Here is a 19,471-nt window from a genome sequence, read left to right on the forward strand (position 1 = left end):
CTGCTGTCCATGTGCCAGGCCACACTGTCCCCACGGGGACATGTCGTTGCCCTGTGGTGGACCTTGCCCTCCCTACCACTTCCCGACAGAGTTTGGACTCGGAGCTAAAGGCAGCGTGGGCTCCCCCGTGCCACCATGGAGGTGAGCCCAAGCCGGTGGGGAACCCCTTGCACCCCTTCTACCTCCACGGGGTTGGCTTTGCCGTCTCCCATACCCCACCCCCACCGCCTCTCTGTGCCACCAGGTGCCCAAGAAGCTGATCAACTCGGTGACAAGCTGTGCTGATGACTCCTTGGCTGGGCTGGTGGCATGCAACCCCGGCTTGCAGCTGCTGCAGGGCCACCGGGTGGTCCTGCGCTCGGATCTGGTGGCCATCCGCGGCCGGGTGGCTTTGCTGTCGGGAGGGGGCTCTGGCCACGAGCCTGCCCACGCAGGTGAACCCCTCCCCACCACCACCACGGGCTGGCTGTCCCCAGGCCAGCCCCCAAGAGCCCGTCCTGCCCCGCAGGGTACATCGGGCAGGGCATGCTGACCGGCGTGGTGGCCGGCGCCGTCTTCACCTCCCCGGCCGTGGGCAGCATCTTGGCGGCCATCCGAGCGGTGACGCGGGCAGGGGCAGGTAAGGGGTGACCTGGTGGGGTGCTGGTCGGGCTTTCACCTCCCTTTTTTGTGTGAGCTTCACCTTGAAATTCTCCTCTCCCTCCAGCTGGGACCCTCCTGATCGTGAAGAACTACACCGGGGACCGGCTGAACTTCGGGCTGGCGCTGGAGCGGGCGCGGGCAGAGGGGGCTGACGTCAGGATGGTGGTGGTGGGGGATGACAGCGCCTTTGCTGCCCCCAAGAAAGCTGGCAGACGAGGCTTGTGTGGCACCATCCTGGTGCACAAGGTCTGTAGGGTGCTGGGGGTGCCCAAGGTCCCGGCCCTGTGGGGTTTTGGGAGGGGGGGAGGATTTTAGGGGGGAGTGGAGTGGAGCCCCCCCACACTTTTGCCCGTTGCAGGTGGCAGGGGCTCTGGCTGAGGCAGGGGCGAGCTTGAATGAGATCTTTGAGAAGGTGTCAGCAGCCACCAAAGCTATGGGTATGTGTGTGGGACCCCCTGGGGTATGTGTGTGTGTGTCCCTGTGCCTTGTCCCCCAGCCCCATCCCTTATATCCCTCCTGGTATTTCACAGCCCCAGGGCAAATCAGATTCCACCCCCTCAAATCCCAGCCCCAACCCACCCCCTCTCCCCCAGGCTTAACCTCATCTCTCTCCCCACACAGGTACCCTGGGGCTCAGCCTTTCTCCCTGCAGTGTCCCAGGCTCCAAGCCCACCTTCCAGCTGGCTGGGGATGAGATGGAGCTGGGCCTGGGTGAGGATCTGCCTCCCTACCCCCATGGGACTGGCATCATTGCCAGATGTGGGAGGTGCCCACAGCATGGGCATGATGCCACCCCATCTCTATAGGGATCCACGGCGAGGCAGGCGTGCGCAGGATGAAGGTGAGTGGGGGTCCTGCTGCCTGCCCCCAACCCCCTCTCTCCAAGCATCCTGCTCCCCAGGTGCCCCCAGCACTGCCCTCACAGCCCCCACTCTGCCCCCTCCCAGTTGCTGCCGGCGGATGAAGCGGTGGAGACGATGGTGGCTCACATGACAGACCCCTCCAACGCCTCCCGCCTGCCCCTCAGCCCTGGTGAGACCCCCCCCTGGCCCTCTGCAGCCTCCCCCCAGGCCTCCCCCAGCACAGGGGTCTCAGTTCTGCTCCCTTCCCTACAGGATGCTCCGTGGTGCTGGTGGTGAACAACCTGGGAGGGTTGTCCTGCCTGGAGCTGGGCATCGTGGCTGGCTCGGCTGTGCGCTGCCTGGGTGAGTGGGGGAGGCTCTGGTGTGCTGGGACCAGTTCTGCTCAGGGCCTGCAAGGGTGGTTTGGGGGGAGGGCATCGAGGCACCCGCAGTCACTTGGCAGATGAACCTGAATTGGGTGGCAGGGTTGATCTGCTGGAGACTCTGCAGAGGGGGCTGGGCAGGCTGGATCCATGGTGAGGCCAATGGGATGAAGTTCAACGAGGCCAAGGGCTGGGTCCTGCACTTGGGTCACAGCAAGCCCAGGAAGGCTCCAGGCTGGAGGCAGAGTGGCTGCAAACTGCCTGCTGGAAAAGGACCTGGGGGGTTGGTGACAGCAGCTGGAGAGGAGCCAGGGGGTGCCCAGGTGGCCACCAGCATATTGGCTTGAGCCAGCAGGAGTGTGGCCAGCAGGAGCAGGGCAGGGATTGTTCCCCTGGACTGGGCACTGCTGAGGTCACAGCTGGAATCCTGGGGTCAGTTTTGGGTCTCTCACTCCAAGAAGGACATTGAGGAGCTGGAGCAGGTCCAGAGAAGGGCAACAAAGCTGGGGAAGGGTCTGGAGAAGAGGGCTGGGGAGGAGCAGCTGAGGGAGCTGGGGGTGTTGAGCCTGGAGAAAAGGAGGCTGAGGGGAGACCTTCTGGCTCTCTGCAGCTCCCTGCAAGGAGGCTGGAGCCAGGTGGGGGTTGGGCTCTTCTGTCAAAACAAGTGACAGGACAAGAGGGAATGGCCTCAAGGTGCCCCAGGGGAGGTTTAGGTTGGACATGAGGAACAATTTGTTGCCCTGGAGGGCTGTCAAGGTCTGTCCCAGGCTGCCCAGGGCAGTGGTGCAGTCCCCATCCCTGGAGGAGTTTCCAAGCCCTGGAGCTGTGGTGCTGAGGGCCATGGGTTGGTGGTGCCCTGGCAGTGCTGGGGGAAGGGTTGGGCTCCAGGATCTTGAAGGTCTTCTCCAGTCCAAACCATTCTGTTATTTGATGATTCCCTGGCTCTGGCTTTCCTGCCTCTGGAGACCCTTCCTGCAACACTTTGCCCTCCTCACTGTGCCCCTTCCGTGCCCACAGAGCGCAGAGGTGTCCGCATTGCCCGGGCCCTGGTGGGCTCCTTCATGACAGCACTGGAGATGGCTGGGGTGTCCCTCACCCTCCTCCTGGTGGATGAAGAGCTTGTGAAGCTGATTGGTGAGTGCCTGGAGCTGTGGGATGGGGACATGGGGTGCTCTAGGTGTGTTGGGACATGCAGGACACAAGGTCACTGGAGTGTCCTGGACACCCTGGTGATGTGCCAGCCAAATCCCACTGAGCCAGCACCCAGCTTCCTGTCACCTCCTCCTACTCCAGATGCCAAGACCACCGCCATGGCTTGGCCCAACCTGGCTGCAGCACCTGCCACGAGCCAGAGACAGGAGCTGCCAGCACCGAAGGAGGGACCAGGGACCATGCAGTATGAGGCCACCACAGGTACGGGCAGGTACGGGGAGCTCAGGAGCTGTCACCTTCCCATGCCTCAGTTCCCCTCTCTCCTCTGGGGATGGGTAAGGGGTGACTTTCCCTCCTGGGTGACATCCCTTCCTGGGTGACATCCCTTCCTGGGTGACTTCCCTTCCTGGGTGACTTCCCTTCCTGGGTGACTTCCCCTCCTGGGTGACTTCCCCTCCTGGGTGACTTCCCCTCCTGGGAGACACCCCTTCCTGAGTGACACCCTCTCCTGGGTGACATTCCTTCCTGAATGACATCCCCTCCTGGGAGACCTGTCCTCCTGGCAGGGCCCAGCCTGGCAGGGGTGCAGCTGGTGCTGGGGAGGGTGTGCAGCACCCTGCTCAGCATGGAGGAGAAGCTGAACGAGCTGGATCGTGCTGCTGGGGACGGGGACTGCGGCCACACGCACGCCCGGGCTGCCCGAGGTGGGGGCTGGCACCTCGGGGGGTGCTGGGGACTTGTGGGGAGAGGGACCCCCAGCTGTCACTTCCCAGGAGTGGGGACTTTCCTGGGATTGCCACTTCTTGAGGAATGGGGAGACTTCAGGTGTTATCTCCAGCTGGGGAGCAGGTTCTATCCCCTCAGCTGTCCCTCCCTGGGGTACAGAGTCCCCTCCAAGCCATCCCTCCCTAGGGCACAGGGTCCCCTCCAAGCCATCCCTCCCTAGGGCACAGGGTCCCCTCCAAGCCATCCCTCCCTGGGGTACAGGGTCCCCTCCAAGCCATCCCTCCCTAGGGCACAGGGTCCCCTCCAAGCCATCCCTCCCTAGGGCACAGGGTCCCCTCCAAGCCATCCCTCCCTAGGGCACAGGGTCCCCTCCAAGCCATCCCTCCCTAGGGCACAGGGTCCCCTCCAAGCCATCCCTCCCTGGGGTACAGGGTCCCCTCCAAGCCATCCCTCCCTAGGGCACAGGGTCCCCTCCAAGCCATCCCTCCCTGGGGTACAGGGTCCCCTCCAAGCCATCCCTCCCTGGGGTACAGAGTCCCCTCCAAGCCATCCCTCCCTGGGGCACAGGGTCCCCTCCAAGCCATCCCTCCCTAGGGCACAGGGTCCCCTCCAAGCCATCCCTCCCTGGGGCACAGGGTCCCCTCCAAACCATTCCTCCCTGAGGGACAGGGTCCCCTCCAAGCCATCCCTCCCTGGGGTACAGAGTCCCCTCCAAGCCATCCCTCCCTGGGGCACAGGGTCCCTTCCAAGCCATCCCTCCCTGGGGCACAGGGTCCCTTCCAAGCCATCCCTTCCTGAGGGGTTGCCCCCACAGTCCATCCTTTCCTAGGGGACAGACAACCACTCCCTTCTCTGCTGGCCCTCCCTAGGGGCAGGCTCCTCACACTCTGGAAGCCACAGCCCCCACATCTCTCTGCATCCAGTGGCAGCTGCCCCAGGGCATTGCAGGGGGCTGGCCCTGCTTGTCCCCAGGCATCCTTAGATACCCCTTGGGCAATTAGGTGTCCCCAAGAAGGTTCCCATCCCGTTCTCCTCCTCCATCCCTGCAGCCATCCAGGAGTGGCTGCGTGCTGGGCCGCCCCCAGCAGCTCCAGCCCAGCTCCTCTCCGCCCTGGCTGACCTGCTGCTGGAGAAGATGGGTGGTTCCTCTGGTGTGGTGAGTGCAGGGGGCTGGTGTGTCACCCTGTGGGACCCCAGTGGTGCCCCTTCCCCCCTCCCCAGCCACGGGGTGGTGATGGTGGTGGTGTCCCCATAGCTCTATGGGCTGTTCCTGACGGCAGCTGCTCGGCCCCTGCTCGACCGCAGTGACCTCCCGGCCTGGGCTGATGCCATGGATGCTGGCATCCAAGCCATGCAGAAGTGAGTGACACAGGACCCCCCCCTCCCCTCTGGGGACCTTCCTGGGCCCCCCCAGGTCCTCAACAGGATCCTAGCAACCCCATCCCTACCTCGATCCCACACAGGTATGGAGGAGCTGCGCCGGGGGACAGGACGATGGTGAGTGCTGCTGGCCTGGGGGACACGAGGCAGTGCCACCTTGGTGCCCACAAGCCATGGTGGCCACCAGCTTGCCCACAGCCATGGCTCTCAGCCCTTGTCCCCATCTGTCCCAGCTGGACTCGCTGTTTGCTGCAGCACAGGCTCTGCAAGCCCTGCGCAGCCCTGGTGCTGAGCTGCTCCCAGTGCTTTCCACTGCTGTGCAGGTACTGGATGGGGGTGGGAAGGACATCTGGGAAAGGGGGTGGCATCTACAGATCCCTGGGGACAAGCAGGGCCACCTCCCCCTGCAATGCCCTGGGGCAGCTGCCACTGGATGCAGAGAGGTTCGGGGGCTGTGGCTTCCAGGGTGTGAGGAGCCTGTCCCCTAGGAAGGGACACCTGAGGAGGGTTGGCTTCCTGTGCCCTAGGAAGGGATGGACTGTGGGGACAAGCCTTGTCCCTCAGGAAAGGATGGATTGGAGGGGACTGTGTCCCTTAGGAAGGGATGGATTGGAGGGGACTGTGTCCCTTAGGAAGGGATGGATTGGAGGGGACCCTGTCCCCTAGGAAGGGATGGATTGGAGTGGACTGTATCCTTAAGGAAGGGATGGATTGGAGGGGACTGTGTCCCTTAGGAAGGGATGGATTGGAGGGGACCCTGTCCCTTAGGAAGGGATGGATTGGAGGGGAATGTGTCCTTAAGGAAGGGATGGATTGGAGTGGACTGTATCCTTAAGGAAGGGATGGATTGGAGGGGACTGTGTCCCTTAGGAAGGGATGGATTGGAGTGGACTGTATCCTTAAGGAAGGGATGGTTTGGAGGGGACCCTGTCCCCTAGGAAGGGATGGATTGGAGGGGACTGTGTCCCTTAGGAAGGGATGGATTGGAGTGGACTGTATCCTTAAGGAAGGGATGGTTTGGAGGGGACCCTGTCTCCTAGGAAGGGATGGATTGGAGGGGACCCTGTCCCCTAGGAAGGGATGGATTGGAGGGGACCCTGTCCCTTAGGAAGGGATGGATTGGAGGGGACCCTGTCCCTTAGGAAGGGATGGATTGGAGGGGACCCTGTCCCTTAGGAAGGGATGGATTGGAGGGGACCCTGTCCCCTAGGAAGGGACAGCTGAAGGAACTCTGTCCCCCAGGCAAAGACAACTCAGGTTCCCCCATTCCCCAGGAAGTGACAATCCCAGGGAAGTCCCCACTCCTGGGAGGTGACAGCTGGGGTACCCTCTGCCCCCCGAGTCCCCATCCAGTGTCCCCCCAGCTGTGCTAACCCCACCAGGCTGGCAGGGATAGCCAGGGGAGGAATCACCATGCTGGTTGCCCAGGCCTGTACCTGGAACCTCTCCTGGGGTTGTTTTGTGTCCGTCCCTCGCCCACCCCCCATCCTTGTGGCTTTTTTTTTTTTGTCCCCACACCCTGGCAGAGTGCAGAGGCAGCAGCAGAGGCCACCAGGAGCATGGAGGCTGGAGCAGGCAGAGCCAGTTACATCAGCTCAGCCCAGCTGCTGCAGCCTGACCCCGGGGCTGTGGCAGCAGCAGGGGTGCTGCGGGCGGTGCTGGAGGGGCTGCAGGGCTGAGGGCAGCAGGACATCACCTCCAGAGGTGAGGAAAGGGCTTGACAGCACCCCCCATGTACCCCAAATAAACCTTTGTGGTCATCCAAAGCTGGCCTGGAGCATCCATCCCCGTGAGAGGAGGAGATTTGGGGCTGGTGGGGCTGTACCCAGCTCCTCCAGGATGTGTCCCCCACAAGGGGCACAGGAGGAGAGGTGCAGCTGGTTCTGTGCTCCTGGGGGGGGAAGGAAGCTGCTGGGGTGGCCACAGCACTCCTCACGAGGTGCTGGGAGGGGAAACCACAGGGCTCATGAGATCCCAGGCACGGGGGTGTGAGGAGATGGTTGGTGCCTTGCTGCAAGGACGTTGAGGAGCTGGGGCAGGGCCAGAGAAGGGCAAGGAAGCTGGGGAAGGGTCTGGAGAAGAGGAATGGTGAGGAGCAGCTGAGGGAGCTGGGGGTGTTGAGCCTGGAGAAAAGGAGGCTGAGGGGAGACCTTCTGGCTCTCTGCAGCTCCCTGCAAGGAGGCTGGAGCCAGGTGGGAATTGGTCTCTTTTCCCAAGAAGCAAGAGGGAATGGCCTCAAGCTGCCCCAAGGGGAGGTTTAGGTTGGACACGAGGAACAATTTGTTGCCCTTGAGCCTTGTCCAGGCCTGTCCCAGGCTGCCCAGGGCAGTGGTGGAGTCCCCATCCCTGCAGGGGTTCCCAAGGCCTGGAGCTGTGGTGCTGAGGGCCATGGGTTGGTGGTGCCCTGGCAGTGCTGGGGGAAGGGTTGGGCTCCAGGATCTTCAAGGTCTCTTTCAAGAAAAACCATTCTATGAAAGGGACAAAGAGGAAGCAGGGGACAGGGTGGAGCAGACAAACCCTGGGGTGAGGTGGAGTGAGCCCAGGAGGGGCTGTAGGAGCCAGCAAGGACAATCCAGATCCTCAGAGGTGACACAAGCCCCAGAGAGTGTGGCTGTGCTTGGGCAGCACCAGGACCTGCTCCCCAGGCACCCACCTCTGCCACCCCAGCTCCTGGCACCCCCTCTTGTCCCCAAGAATGTGGGTGCAGGAGTGTTGCAGAAGCCAGCATTTATTACAAGTCCATGAGGGCCCCAGGAGGCTCCTTGGCTGGTCCCACACCCATGGGGTGGAGGAAGAGGCACCAGCAACTCAGGCAAGGGCAGGGCCTGGTGATGGTGCCTGCTCTGGTGGCTTCTGACCCAACAAGGCTCTGACAGCTCTGCCTGCTGCCTTGAAGGGCACAGGGAGGGCTTGAGGGCTGCTGGCTTGGCACAAGAGGCCAGCTGGATGTGACAGAGCTGGCACGTGGAGGCCTGAGGACATGGACAGGAGCATCAGAAATAGAAATGCAGAAGCATCAGAGAAATCTCGTGGCCAGCAGGAGTGGGGAAGTGATTGTCCAGGGGGACTGGGCACTTCTGAGGCCACAGCTGGAATCCTGAGGTCAGTTTTGGGCTCCTCACTCCCAGAAGGACATTGAGGAGCTGGAGCAGGTCCAGAGAAGGGCAACAAAGCTGGGGAAGGGTCTGGGGAACAGGAATGGTGAGGAGCAGCTGAGGGACTTGGGGGTGTTGAGCCTGGAGAAAAGGAGGCTGAGGGGAGACCTTCTGGCTCTCTGCAACTCCCTGCAAGGAGGCTGGAGCCAGGTGAGGGTTGAGCTCTTCTGCCAAGGAACAAGTGACAGGACAAGAGGCAATGGCCTGGAGTTGAGGTTTAGGTTGGACATGAGGAACAATTTGTTGCCCTGGAGGGCTGTCAAGGCCTGTCCCAGGCTGCCCAGGGCAGTGGTGGAGGCTCCATCCCTGGAGGGGTTTCTGAGCTGTGGTGCTGAGGGCCATGGTTTGGTGGTGCCCTGGCAGTGCTGGACTCCATGATCTTGAAGATCTCTTCAACCCAAACAATTCCATGATTCTATGATCCCACTGGAGCTGCCTTCACCCTACAGCAGGCAGGAGGCCAATTCGAGGCCACAAAGGAGGGCAAAGGAACCTTCTCAGTGCAGACCCATCTCTGCCACAGGGGAGCTGAGCCCATTCCTCACACAGGCAGAGGAGCATCAGGAGCAGGAAGCAGTAGTTCCTGGCCAAGGTGAGGCTGGAGGTAGCTGGCAGAGCAGGCAGGGAAGTGCTGGAGTTGGAGAGCTCAGGGCTGGCAGCCCCAGGAGGACCAGGAGAAGCCTCAGGCGTCAGCGCTCGGCGGCGAGCAGAGGCTGTGGGGAGAGCATGAGTGACCCCAGTGCCTGCAAACCCTTCCCCAACCCCTCCAGCCCTTCCCCACCCCGGGGACAGACCACACAGAGCTCCCCAAAGCCACCCTGTGAGCTGGTGTGTCCCCAGAGCAGAGCTGGTACCTGGCGAGTGTCCGGGGAGTCGGCGTCGGGGCGCTTCCAGCTTGGCCTGGCCAAGGCACCCAGCACCAGCACCCCAAAGAGCAGGATCAGGAGCCCCAACGTGTTGGCAAAGACAGCCTCGGGGGGCAGGAGCTTGTATTCAGTTGTCCCATTCTTCCTGGGGGGGCAGAGAAGGCACCAAGAGCTTCTTCCCTGGTTCTGCCTCACCCCAAACCTGTCCCCCCACCCCACCCCTCCCTTCAGCAGGGAGCTCTGCAGCTTAACCACACTCCCGAGGCTGAAACTTCCTCACTTCCCCTCACTGCCCTCTGCTCGGGGTCACTTCTAGCACCTGCAGACAGCCAGCAGCCCAAAGCCACTTCCCTGAGCCTCCCTCCCTGCCAGAGCTCTGCCCCTCTTCCTCACCCCCCCTCTGTGCCCATCACCATGCTCACAGGCTGAAGAAAAGCTTCTCATTGATGCCTGACAGACAGGAGGCCATGGACAGCATGAGGATGGTGGAACCAAAGAAGACATGGAGGGGTTTGTAGAGGGCACGGAGCCAGCCAGGAGCCCAGGGCAGCAGGAAGGCACTGAGGCCAGCCAGCCACTGCGGGGAGGAGAGGTGAGGGTGAGGAGGGAGAGGGCTTGGGGGCTTAGGGGTGGGGATGATGATTCAGGCAGCACCCACCTGGCAGGAGAAAAGGAGAACAGTGGCCAGCCCCAGCCAGCTGTGCAGGGAGTACATGTTGGGGGTCCCATGCTCGTTGTGGAAGCGGAAAACAGCTGCCAGCCCCAGCACAGCCAAGGTGAAGGCAGCCAGGGCCAGGGCACCGTGGAGCAACTTCCAGGGGAGCTTGGGGCCAGTCCAGGCAGGGGGCAGGCGGTAAACCAGGGCTGCTGTTGGGAGAGAATGCCCCAATGCCCGTGGTGAGGGCTGGAAGGGAGCTCTGGAGCTCAGCCAGTCCAAGCCCCCTGCTCCAGCAGGGCACCCACAGCAGCTTGCCCAGCAGCACAATGCCCAGGGGGGGTTGGAAGCTCTCCACACAAGGACACTCCACAACCTCTCTGGCCAGCCTGCTCCAGGCCTCCAGCACCCTCACACCAAACAACTTTCTCCTCAGCTTCACCTGCAACCTCCTGGCTTCCACTTTGTGCCCTCTGCCCCTTGGCCCTGGGCACCACTCAGCAGAGTCTGGCCCCAGCCTCTTGCCTCCCACAGCTCCTTTAGCTCTTGCTGAGCATTGCTCAGCTCCCCTCTGGGGCTGCTCTTCTGCAGGCTCACCAGCCCCAGGGCTCTCAGCCTTTGCTGCTCACAGAGCTGCTCCAGGCCCCTCAGCATCTTCAGAGCCTCCCCTGGACTCTCTCCAGCAGTTCCCAGTCTCTCTTGAACTGGGGAGCCCAGAACTGGAGCCACTCCAGGTATGGCCTGACCAGGGCAGAGTAGAGGGGGAGGAGATCTTCCCTCGACCTGCTGGCCACATTCTTCTTTATGCCCCCCCAGGAGACCATTTGCATTCTTGCCCACCAGGGCACATTGCTGTGCTCAGGAAGGAGCTGTGCTGGCACCACACCTTACAGCCACTCACCTGCACCATACAGCACCACCATGCCCGTCACCATCAGCACCGGGTGCCAGTTGAAGGTCCTGGTGCTGCCATCCAAAGCGAAGCCTCCACGCCAGTACTGACACCAGGCACTGACAAAGGCCACACACACAATGCCCAGGATACCCAGGAGGGCACTGAAGGGCAGGAAAGGCAGGTCCCACATCACAGTGACTGGATGGTGACTCCTGGAGAAGAGCAAGTTGATGGTTCAGGCTCCCTTGGGGCTCTCCACCGCCCACCCCAGCCCTCAGCTGCGTGTAGAAACCCCCAGGGAGGAGCCAGACTAAAAGGGGAACCAAAGAACCCAAAGAGGGGTGGCCCTAAACCAGCTGCTGCCCAGGAGCTGGCCAGCTAGGGACATGCAGTGCGAAACTGGACCCTTCAGAGCCAGATCTTTGGGCACCAGCCCATCCCAGCATGCTGCACCCCAGGGAAACGGACTCACAGGGGGTCTAAAGTGTCTCCCCTAACCCCAGCCCCATCTGCATTGTCACTCCCCTTCCCCCACAGAAAAAACAGACTAAATTCCCTCCCTCTCACACATCCCTGCTCTTTCCAGCCCCTTAGCACCCCCAAATCTGCACCTCAGCTCCACTTTCATCTCCCCACTGGCACCTGCACTCCCTCTCAAGCCCTCCTCAGCACCTATTACCCCCCTTCCCCCCACCCAGCTGCACCCACAGCACAGGGCTCACCCCAAATGAGTGCAAAGAGACACCCTGCCCTGGATCCTGGCAGCCCCAGCACCCCTCTGCCCACTCTGTGCCAGCACCAGCTCCACAGGGTTTGGGGAAGGACCCATGGGCAACAGCCCCACAGGCAAGACCCTGCCCTGAGGGTGCTGCCCCTCAGCCCACAGGGCTGGAGCAGGTGACTGGCAGGAGTGGGGCTGTGCTCATTTGCCTGGCAATTTGCATCTGCCCCCAGAAATAGCTATTTGTGTCTCCTCATGGGGCAGGGGATGGCTCTGTCCCCACCCAGATCAGTCACCTCATGGGGCCATGAGCTCAGCCACCCACTCTGAGGCCTGCCGATGCTGGTCACAGTGCTGAGCACCCCCACAGTTCCCTTCAAGCCAGGGCCCCACAGCTCCCCTAAAGCCTGGGGAGGTGAAGTCTGGCCCCAAGGCTGCTCCAGATCTTGTGACACAGGACCTGGCCCCACAACTGCCCCAAAGCCTGGGCATGTGGGGTCTGGCCCCAGGATTCCCTCACAGCCAGGGCTTGCAGCTCCTCTAGGCCTGGTGACGCAGGACCATGGCCCCACAGCTCCCCTAAAGCCTGGTGACACAGAGCCTGGCCCCATGGCTCCCTCTGACCTGGTGACACAGGGCCTGACCCTACCGCTCTTCCACAGCTCCTCCAGCCCCGGGCCTGCCCCACAGCTCCCCTAAGCCTGGTGACACACAGCCTGGCTCCATGGCTCCTCAGCGCCGGGAACACGGGGCGGGCCCGAACCTAGGGCTCCTCCCGGCCTCAGGAGCACGGAGCCAGCCCCACGGCTCCCGCAGCGCCGGGGAATCGGGGCCTGGCCTGGTCCCGGGGCCGTACCTCAGCCCCGCCCGCCGCCCGCTAGGCCCTGCCGCCCCCTCAGCCTCGCCGGGCGCCTCCATGTTGGCCGACGCCGCTCTGGCCTCCCGCCTCGATGGTGGCTCCGACTCAAGCCTCCACCGACTCCAGCGACCATCGAGAGCTCGCGGCCAGAGCGGCCCCTGAGCGGCTCCTCCAGCGCTGCTCCGCCACTTCCGCCCCCGCCTCGGTGGCTGCGCCGTTACCGTGGAGACGCAAAGATGGCGGCCGCAGGTCAGCGCCTGGCTGCAGCCGGGCTGCGGAGGGTGGGAGGCGGCGGGGATCGCCGGCTACCCCCAGCTCCGGGGAGAGCGGGAGGCAAGGCGGCTTACCGACTCGGTGGTGGTTTGGGGGAACCCCGCTGGTGCTGAGGCCTCCTTGAGGGACTGGGCTCGAGGGGGGCCGAGGGCTGCGTGAGGGGACAGGAGGGACCCGGGGATGACGCAGGGAGGCGAGGGGACATGGAGACGACGCAGGGAGAGGATGGGATCTGGGGGGTGCGGGGAGCTGCCCCCTTTGTCCGCCCCACTCCAGCCCTGTGCCTTCGTTCTCTGAAGGAGGGAGGACTCTGCTGCCAGGACATGGGGGGACCCCAAGTTGCCCTGGCCCCCCTCATCCCTCCCAGCACGATCTTACCTCCCTCTGTGTCACGTCCCTTCTTCCCCAGGCTGTCAGGAGTAGGAAAAGCGGGCAGGAGGAGGGCACTGTGCCACCTTGCTTGTCCCCTGCCAGCCTCACTCCTTCCCTGTGTCCTCAGCCCCTCTCTGCCCAGCAGCCCCAGGCAGGGTTGCGCTGTCCAGGGGTGGGGTGGGGTGAAGCAGAGCAGTGCTGGGCCACAGCGTGCCCAAACCTGCCCCTGTAGTGTGGCCTGCTCAGCACTGCACAGGAGGCTGACAGCAACTTTGGGGTTTGCCCAGCCTGAGGGGTGGCAATAACCTGCCTGGGACTCACACGTCTCCCTCCTCACCTCTGTCCCCTGAGATCCAGGAGGTGGGGAAGGAGAGGCCAAACCTGAGCCTGGTGTGTGGTAAGCAGAAAGGGGAGATGGTTTTCTAACACAGCCTAGTCTGCAGAGCAGGGGCAGAGCGTGGCTCAACGTGTCAGAAGTCATTTGGTTTGACCCTGCTTGGAGTTTCCTGGCTGGAGAGGTTTGTGAGGTGCAGGGAGGGTGCAAAGAAAACCTCTGTGTGTGTGTGTCCCAACTCCAGGTCCTGGCTGCAGGGAGAGGCAGCACTGAGCCCCTCAGCTCCAAACCATGAGCTGGCTCTGCCTTTGGGGATGCTGGAGCTGAAGGTTCCAGTCCTTGGGGAAAGAAGATGCTCCAGACCAGCAACTACAGCCTGGTGCTGTTCCTGCAGTTTGTTCTGCTTTCCTACGACCTCTTTGTCAACTCCTTCTCAGAGCTGCTCCGCACAGTCCCTGCTGTCCAGCTCGTCCTCTTCATGTGAGCACTGGGTGGACACAGCAGGTAGCACAGTGGGGCTGGGTGGGATGGGGTCCCACCATGTCTTTCTCCTCCCTGCAGCATCCAGGACATTGCTATTCTCTTCAATGTCATCATCATCTTCCTCATGTTCTTCAACACCTTTGTCTTCCAAGCTGGGCTGGTCAACCTCCTCTTTCACAAGTTCAAGGGGACCATCCTGCTGTCAGCAGCCTACCTGGCCCTCAGCATCTCCTTCCACATCTGGCTTATGGTAAGCTGGGGTGGGCTTGGGACTGCTCCTTTGAAGTCCCTCTCTCATGAGAAGAAAGCCACTGAAGGGACAGTTTGGTTTCCACTCTGCATTACCCTCTGTGGGTGGCATCAGGCTGGAAAGGAGCTGCCCCTTCCCAGCCTCTTCCCTAAAGGCCATGACCTGCTGGAAAATCCTCTTTCCCCAGAGGAAGCCCTGGGCAGCTCCAGCTCTCTGCTGGCTCCCAGGAGCCCTGGCTGGGGTAATCCCCAGCTGAAGGCCATGACAGCAGCTCCTGCTTTACCTGGGATTAATCCCCAGCAAACACCAGAGCCTGAGGGAAGCTCCCTCCCTGCTGGCAGCACTGGAGACTCTCAGGGGTCCTGGCTCTGCTCAGGCACCACCTTCCCCTTCCTCTTTTCACATTCAGCTCCCTCCTGTCCCCTTCCCCTGTCCCCTACCCCTGCCACCACCACCCAGAGGATGAGCCTCAAGCTCTTCCCATGCCCTGAACACTCTCTGAGTGAGGCTCCATCCTCATTCCACTGCCCCAAGGCAAGAGGGGGAAATGATTTGAATTGGGTTGGGGGCCCACTCAGTGCCAGGGTGCCCACTCAGTGCCAGGGTGCCCAAGCAGGCAGCAGGCACAGTGCTGCCCATGCCATCCGGGCAGGGGATTGCCAGGGATTTGCAGGGATCTGGAGTCTGAAGCTAGAATAGGCCCTGGCTAAATCCCCTGAGCTGCTTAACTTTTGGGGTTGGGGGGGGCTGGGTGGTTAGCCCCTTCCCAGCCAGCCCAAGGGAGGCAGGGGTGTGGGGTGCTGCCCCTAAACGACCAGAGGTGAGATTCCTGCCTGCTGGCTGTCTGTCTGTCTGTCTGTCTGCCTGCCTCAGAACCTGCGCTGGCGAGACCCCAGCCGCTTCGTGTGGACCGAAAGCCTCCAGACTCTCTTTGTTTTCCAACGGCTGGGTAAGGACTGGTGGGCACAAGCTCCCTACCAGGGTCCTGCCCCTTTTGGGGAGCCTGTGGGGGAGTGTCTCCCCTCACCTCTTTTCCTCCCTCCCCCCCTCTACAGCAGCCGTGCTCTACTTTTACTTCTACAAGAGGACAGCAGTGCACCTGGGGGACCCTCTCTTCTACCAGGACTCGCTCTGGCTGCGCAAGGAGTTTGCACATTTCCGTGGCTGATGGCTCCCAGCAAGCTCTGGGCCACCCACCACCCATCCCGCTCAGCTTGCCAGCAGCTCCCAGCACCTCTCTGCACTTTGCTGGTTCCGCTGGGGACAGGAGGTTTTGGCTCCTCCGTCTTCCTGTGTTCCTCCAGCACTGGCACAGCTCCTGTGGGGGCCTCCCAGCGTGTCCTGGCTGTGTGGTGGGAAGGTCCATCCTGGCACTGCAGTTCCTGTTGGGACTTGAGTGTTATTGTAAAGAGTGAAGAAATAAAACAGGATGATTTTTTTTTTTTCCAGAAGTTTCCTGGTGTTTGTGCTCTCCATCCATGGCTCGTGGGTGCACTAAGAAGACTGTAGCCAGCAGGTTCTCCTGCCCTGGTGTGGCCACATCTGGAATCTAGTGTCTAGTTCTGGACTCTCCAGTTCAAGAGACTGGGAACTGCTGGAGAGGGTACAGCAAAGAGCTACAAAGAGGCTGAGGGGCCTGGAACATCTCTGATGAGGAAAGAGGGAGGGAATTGGGGCTGTTTAATCTGGAGACGAGCAGCCTGAGGGAGGATCTCATCAGTGCTGAGCAATAATACTTCAAGGGTGTCAGGAGGATGGGACAAAGCTTTGTTCAGTGGTGCCCAGTGACAGGACAAAGGGTAAGAGGCACAAACTTGAACATAAAAAGTTCCACCTAACCATGAGGAGGAAGTTCTTTAATTTAAGAGTGGTAGAGCACTGGTACAGGCTGCCCAGAGACATTCCAAACCCACCTGGATGTGTTCCTCTGTGGCCTTGTCTAGGTGAGGCAACCTGGCAGGGGGTTAGAGTGGATATCTCCAGAGGTCCTTTCCAACCCCTACCACGCTGGAATTTGGGATACTTTCATCCCAGTGATGGCAGCTGCCATCCTGGGGGCCTTCCCACCCTGCAGCGAGCCTCAGCCCCTCCTAAAGCATAGAGGAGTGGAGAGAGCAGCCGCGGCGCAGGGCTCAGCCCCTCCTAAAGCATACAGAGGAGCAGAGAGCGGCCGCGGCGCAGGGCTCAGCCCCTCCTAAAGCCTACAGAGGAGCAGAGAGCGGCCACAGCGCAGGGCTCAACCCCTCCTAAAGCATGCAGAGGAGCGCAGAGAGCGGCCGCGGCGGAGGGCTCAGCCCCTCCTAAAGCCTACAGAGGAGCAGAGAGCGGCCACAGCGCAGGGCTCAGCCCCTCCTAAAACCTACAGAGGAGCAGAGAGCGGCCACAGCGCAGGGCTCAACCCCTCCTAAAGCATGCAGAGGAGCGCAGAGAGCGGCCGCGGCGGAGGGCTCAGCCCCTCCTAAAGCATAGAGGGGCCGCAGACAGCGGCCGCGGCGCAGGCCTCAACCTCTCCTAAACCATAGTGGGGCCGCAGAGAGCGGCCGCGGCGCAGGCCTCAACGTCTCCTAAACCATAGAGGGGCCGCAGAGAGCGGCAGCGGCGCAGGCCTCAACGTCTCCTAAACCATAGAGAAGGGCGGAAAGAGCGGCCGGGCGTGGGCGGCGGTTTCCATGGCGATGGAAGATGGCGCCCAGGAGTGAGTGCGGGGCGGTGGGGAGCGGGAGGGACATCCCCGGGGGGAGGCGGAGGGTGGAGTGGGACTGGGAGCAAGGGAGAACTCAGCGGGGGCTGCAGCAGGCGCGGGCCGCGGCGGGGTTCGGAGCGGGGCTGGGGCCGGGCTCTGTGTGGCCCCCACCCCGCCCATGGCCGCCTCGCACCCGCAGACCGCCAGCGCTCCTCGGCCCCGCTGCAGGTCCTGCTCTTCCTCAATGGCTGGTACAGCGCGACCTATTTCCTCCTGGAGGGATTCATCTTCGTATACAAGGGTGAGCCCCCCTCCAAATCCCAGCCTCCCTGCACCCACGCCGGGCACTAGACTCCCGCCCTGAGGTCCAGGGTAGGGTCAGAGCAAGCCCTGAGGGCAGCGGTGGCTTGTGCCCGCAGTGCTGCTGCTGCCCTACCCCTTCACCAACCTGGTGCTGGACGTGGTGCTGCTCTTCCTCTACCTCAGTACTGAAGCCACTCGCATCTTCTTTGGTAAGTCCCGGGGACAAAGGGGACAGAGTGGTGTCCCCCTGGGGTGCGCTGGGGTCACAATGCCATGAAGGCACCAGGCTGGGGGCAGAGTGGCTGGAAACTGCCTAGGGGGTTGGTGACAGCAGCTGGAGAGGAGCCAGGGTGTGCCCAGGTGGCCAAGAAGGTCACCAACACATTGGCTTGAGCCAGCAGGAGCAGGGCAGGGATTGCTCCCCAGAACTGGGCAGTGGTGAGGCCACAGCAGGAATCCTGGGGTCAGTTTTGGGACTCTCACTCCAAGGACATTGAGGAGAATGCAAGGTCCAGAGAAGGGCCAAAAAGGTGGGGAAGGGTCTGGAGAACAGGAATGGTGAGGAGCAGCTGAGGGAGCTGGGGGTGTTGAGCCTGGAGAAAAGGAGGCTGAGGGGAGACCTTCTGGCTCTCTGCAACTCCCTGCAAGGAGGCTGGAGCCAGGTGGGGTTGGACTCTTCTGCCAAGGAACAAGTGACAGGACAAGAGGGAATGGCCTCAAGCTGCCCCAGGGGAGGTTTAGGTTGGACATGAGGAACAATTTGTTGCCCTTGAGGGTTGTCCAGGTCTGTCCCAGGCTGCCCAGGGCAGTGGTGCAGTCCCCATCCCTGGAGGGGTTTCTGAGCTGTGGTGCTGAGGGCCATGGGTTGGTGGTGCCCTGGCAGTGCTGGGGGAAGGGTTGGACTCCATGACCTTCAAGGTCTCTGCCAACCAACCACTTTGATTCCATGGCACTGGAATCAGGCAGAGTTGGGAACCCACATTGCTACCATTTGCCACGTTTCCCCCCAGCCCCCTCAAGTTCAAAGCCCTGGCTGGGGGCTAAAAGCTGCCCCTCACCCTGTACCCTGCAGGCTCCAAGGGCAACCTGTGCCAGCGGAAGGTGCCACTCTCCATCAGCCTGGCCCTGACCATCCCTGCAGCCGTCATGGCCACCTACTACCTGCTGCTGCAGACCTATGCCCTGCGCCTGGAAGCCATCCTGAATGCCATCCTCCTGCTCTTCTACTCCCTGGAGCTGCTGCTGGGCCTCCTGGCACTGGTCTCCTTCTCCAGGTACCTCTGCTAGTCCCCATTCTGCAGGGAGCTGGGCGGCACTGGGCCCCTGCTTGATGCCAGGGCACCACAAGGAGCTGGCACAGCGAGATGCCAGGGCTGGCTCTGGCACACCCACACGTCCCCTTCCCTCCCTTCTTTGCAGCGTGGATTCGTTCTGAGGCCATGTGCCATGCCAAAGGACCTGGCCCAGAGGGGCAGAGAGTGGCACAGGTAGGCGAGGTGGCAGGGAGCTGGTGGCCCCTGGTGCCAGCTCTGAGGGTTTGTGAGGCACAGGTTGGTGCCAGGGACGCAGAAGTGGGAGATTTGATTTCTTTTCTGGTTTGTTTTGGGTTCCCCCCCTCCCCCTTTTCTTCCTACCCTTCTCAAAAGAATTCACTATTTTCCAATAAATATTTATTTTTACCTGCTGCTTGGCCATGTGGCTTCACCCTCCCCCCACCCCCCCAGCTGGTGAAGTATTCTCAAGGACCTGCCAGCTGCCACCTCTTCCCCTCCCCTCCCCCAAACCGACTTGGCAGGCACAGGATTCTCTCAAAAACATGTTGGGAGGATGAAGAAGGGGTCAGGGAGAGCAGGCACAAAGGCACTGAGAGCCCCTCAGGGGTGTCAGAGCAGGCACAGAGGCACTGAGAGCCACTCAGGGGTGTCTGAAGGGGGCACAGAGGCACTGAGAGCCCCTCAAAAGGGTGAGAGGATGAGGAGGGTGTCAAGGAGAACAGGCAAAGGGGCACTAAAAGCCCTTCAAAAGTGTCAGAGGATGAAGGGGTCAAGGGCAGTAGGTAGAAGCATCAACAGCCCCCAAAACCACTTCCAAACTCTGCCCCCCCCCCCCAAAAATCACCCCCAAAGCCCTAAAAACCACCTCTAAAGCCCTAAACCCATCTCCCCCCCCACCTCAAACCCCACTCCTCGTTACCTCAGAGCCACTCAAAGGGAGGAGAGAAAGAGAGAAGCAGCCCTGAGGCACCATCTGAAAGATTGACAAGATCCTCGAGTTTATTACACAATTAATTTCCAACCTATCAGAAAGACAAACAAATCTAATCACTGTGAGCAGGAGAGGAGGGGGGCAGAGCCTTGCTGGGTGCTTAAGAGGAGGTAAGGGATGGGGGATTGGGAGGGGGTGGGGGGGGTTAGCTCTGTATTTTTTTTTTTTTTTTTTAATTCCCCTCCCCTTCCTCTCTGTTTCCCTCCCCACTATTTGGAAAGAAAACTAAACA

The 19,471-nt window shown here is 61.6% G+C and overlaps 4 protein-coding genes across 4 annotated transcripts; 3 read left to right on the plus strand and 1 right to left on the minus strand.

The window, feature by feature from the left end:
* Nucleotides 1-510: 510 nt before the first annotated feature.
* Nucleotides 511-6,804, plus strand: TKFC (triokinase and FMN cyclase). The gene is made up of 15 exons (XM_054390663.1): nt 511-619; nt 707-888; nt 1,001-1,079; nt 1,264-1,353; nt 1,449-1,483; nt 1,590-1,674; nt 1,758-1,847; nt 2,885-3,001; nt 3,161-3,280; nt 3,586-3,723; nt 4,795-4,901; nt 5,001-5,104; nt 5,209-5,242; nt 5,359-5,448; nt 6,652-6,804. The coding sequence occupies exons 1-15, from the start codon at nt 526-528 to the stop codon at nt 6,802-6,804; spliced, it is 1,518 nt and encodes a 505-aa protein (XP_054246638.1). The 5' UTR covers nt 511-525.
* Nucleotides 6,805-8,969: 2,165 nt separating this feature from the next.
* LOC128974139 (lysosomal membrane ascorbate-dependent ferrireductase CYB561A3) lies at nt 8,970-10,886 on the minus strand. The gene is made up of 5 exons (XM_054390664.1): nt 10,703-10,886; nt 9,805-10,013; nt 9,569-9,723; nt 9,135-9,291; nt 8,970-8,993 (listed from the first exon to the last, which is right to left on the minus strand). Exons 1-5 carry the CDS (start codon nt 10,884-10,886, stop codon nt 8,970-8,972), a joined length of 729 nt encoding a protein of 242 aa, XP_054246639.1.
* A 2,671-nt stretch (nt 10,887-13,557) lies between these two features.
* TMEM138 (transmembrane protein 138) lies at nt 13,558-15,354 on the plus strand. The gene is made up of 4 exons (XM_054390669.1): nt 13,558-13,735; nt 13,817-13,988; nt 14,862-14,937; nt 15,044-15,354. Exons 1-4 carry the CDS (start codon nt 13,608-13,610, stop codon nt 15,154-15,156), a joined length of 489 nt encoding a protein of 162 aa, XP_054246644.1. The 5' UTR covers nt 13,558-13,607; the 3' UTR covers nt 15,157-15,354.
* Nucleotides 15,355-16,657: 1,303 nt separating this feature from the next.
* On the plus strand, nt 16,658-18,261 carry TMEM216 (transmembrane protein 216). The gene is made up of 4 exons (XM_054390417.1): nt 16,658-16,683; nt 16,785-16,972; nt 17,091-17,183; nt 18,047-18,261. Exons 1-4 carry the CDS (start codon nt 16,658-16,660, stop codon nt 18,259-18,261), a joined length of 522 nt encoding a protein of 173 aa, XP_054246392.1.
* The last annotated feature ends 1,210 nt before the right edge of the window (nt 18,262-19,471 follow it).

Source organism: Indicator indicator, chromosome 21, assembly GCF_027791375.1.
Source record: "Indicator indicator isolate 239-I01 chromosome 21, UM_Iind_1.1, whole genome shotgun sequence".
Classification (NCBI taxonomy): domain Eukaryota; kingdom Metazoa; phylum Chordata; class Aves; order Piciformes; family Indicatoridae; genus Indicator; species Indicator indicator.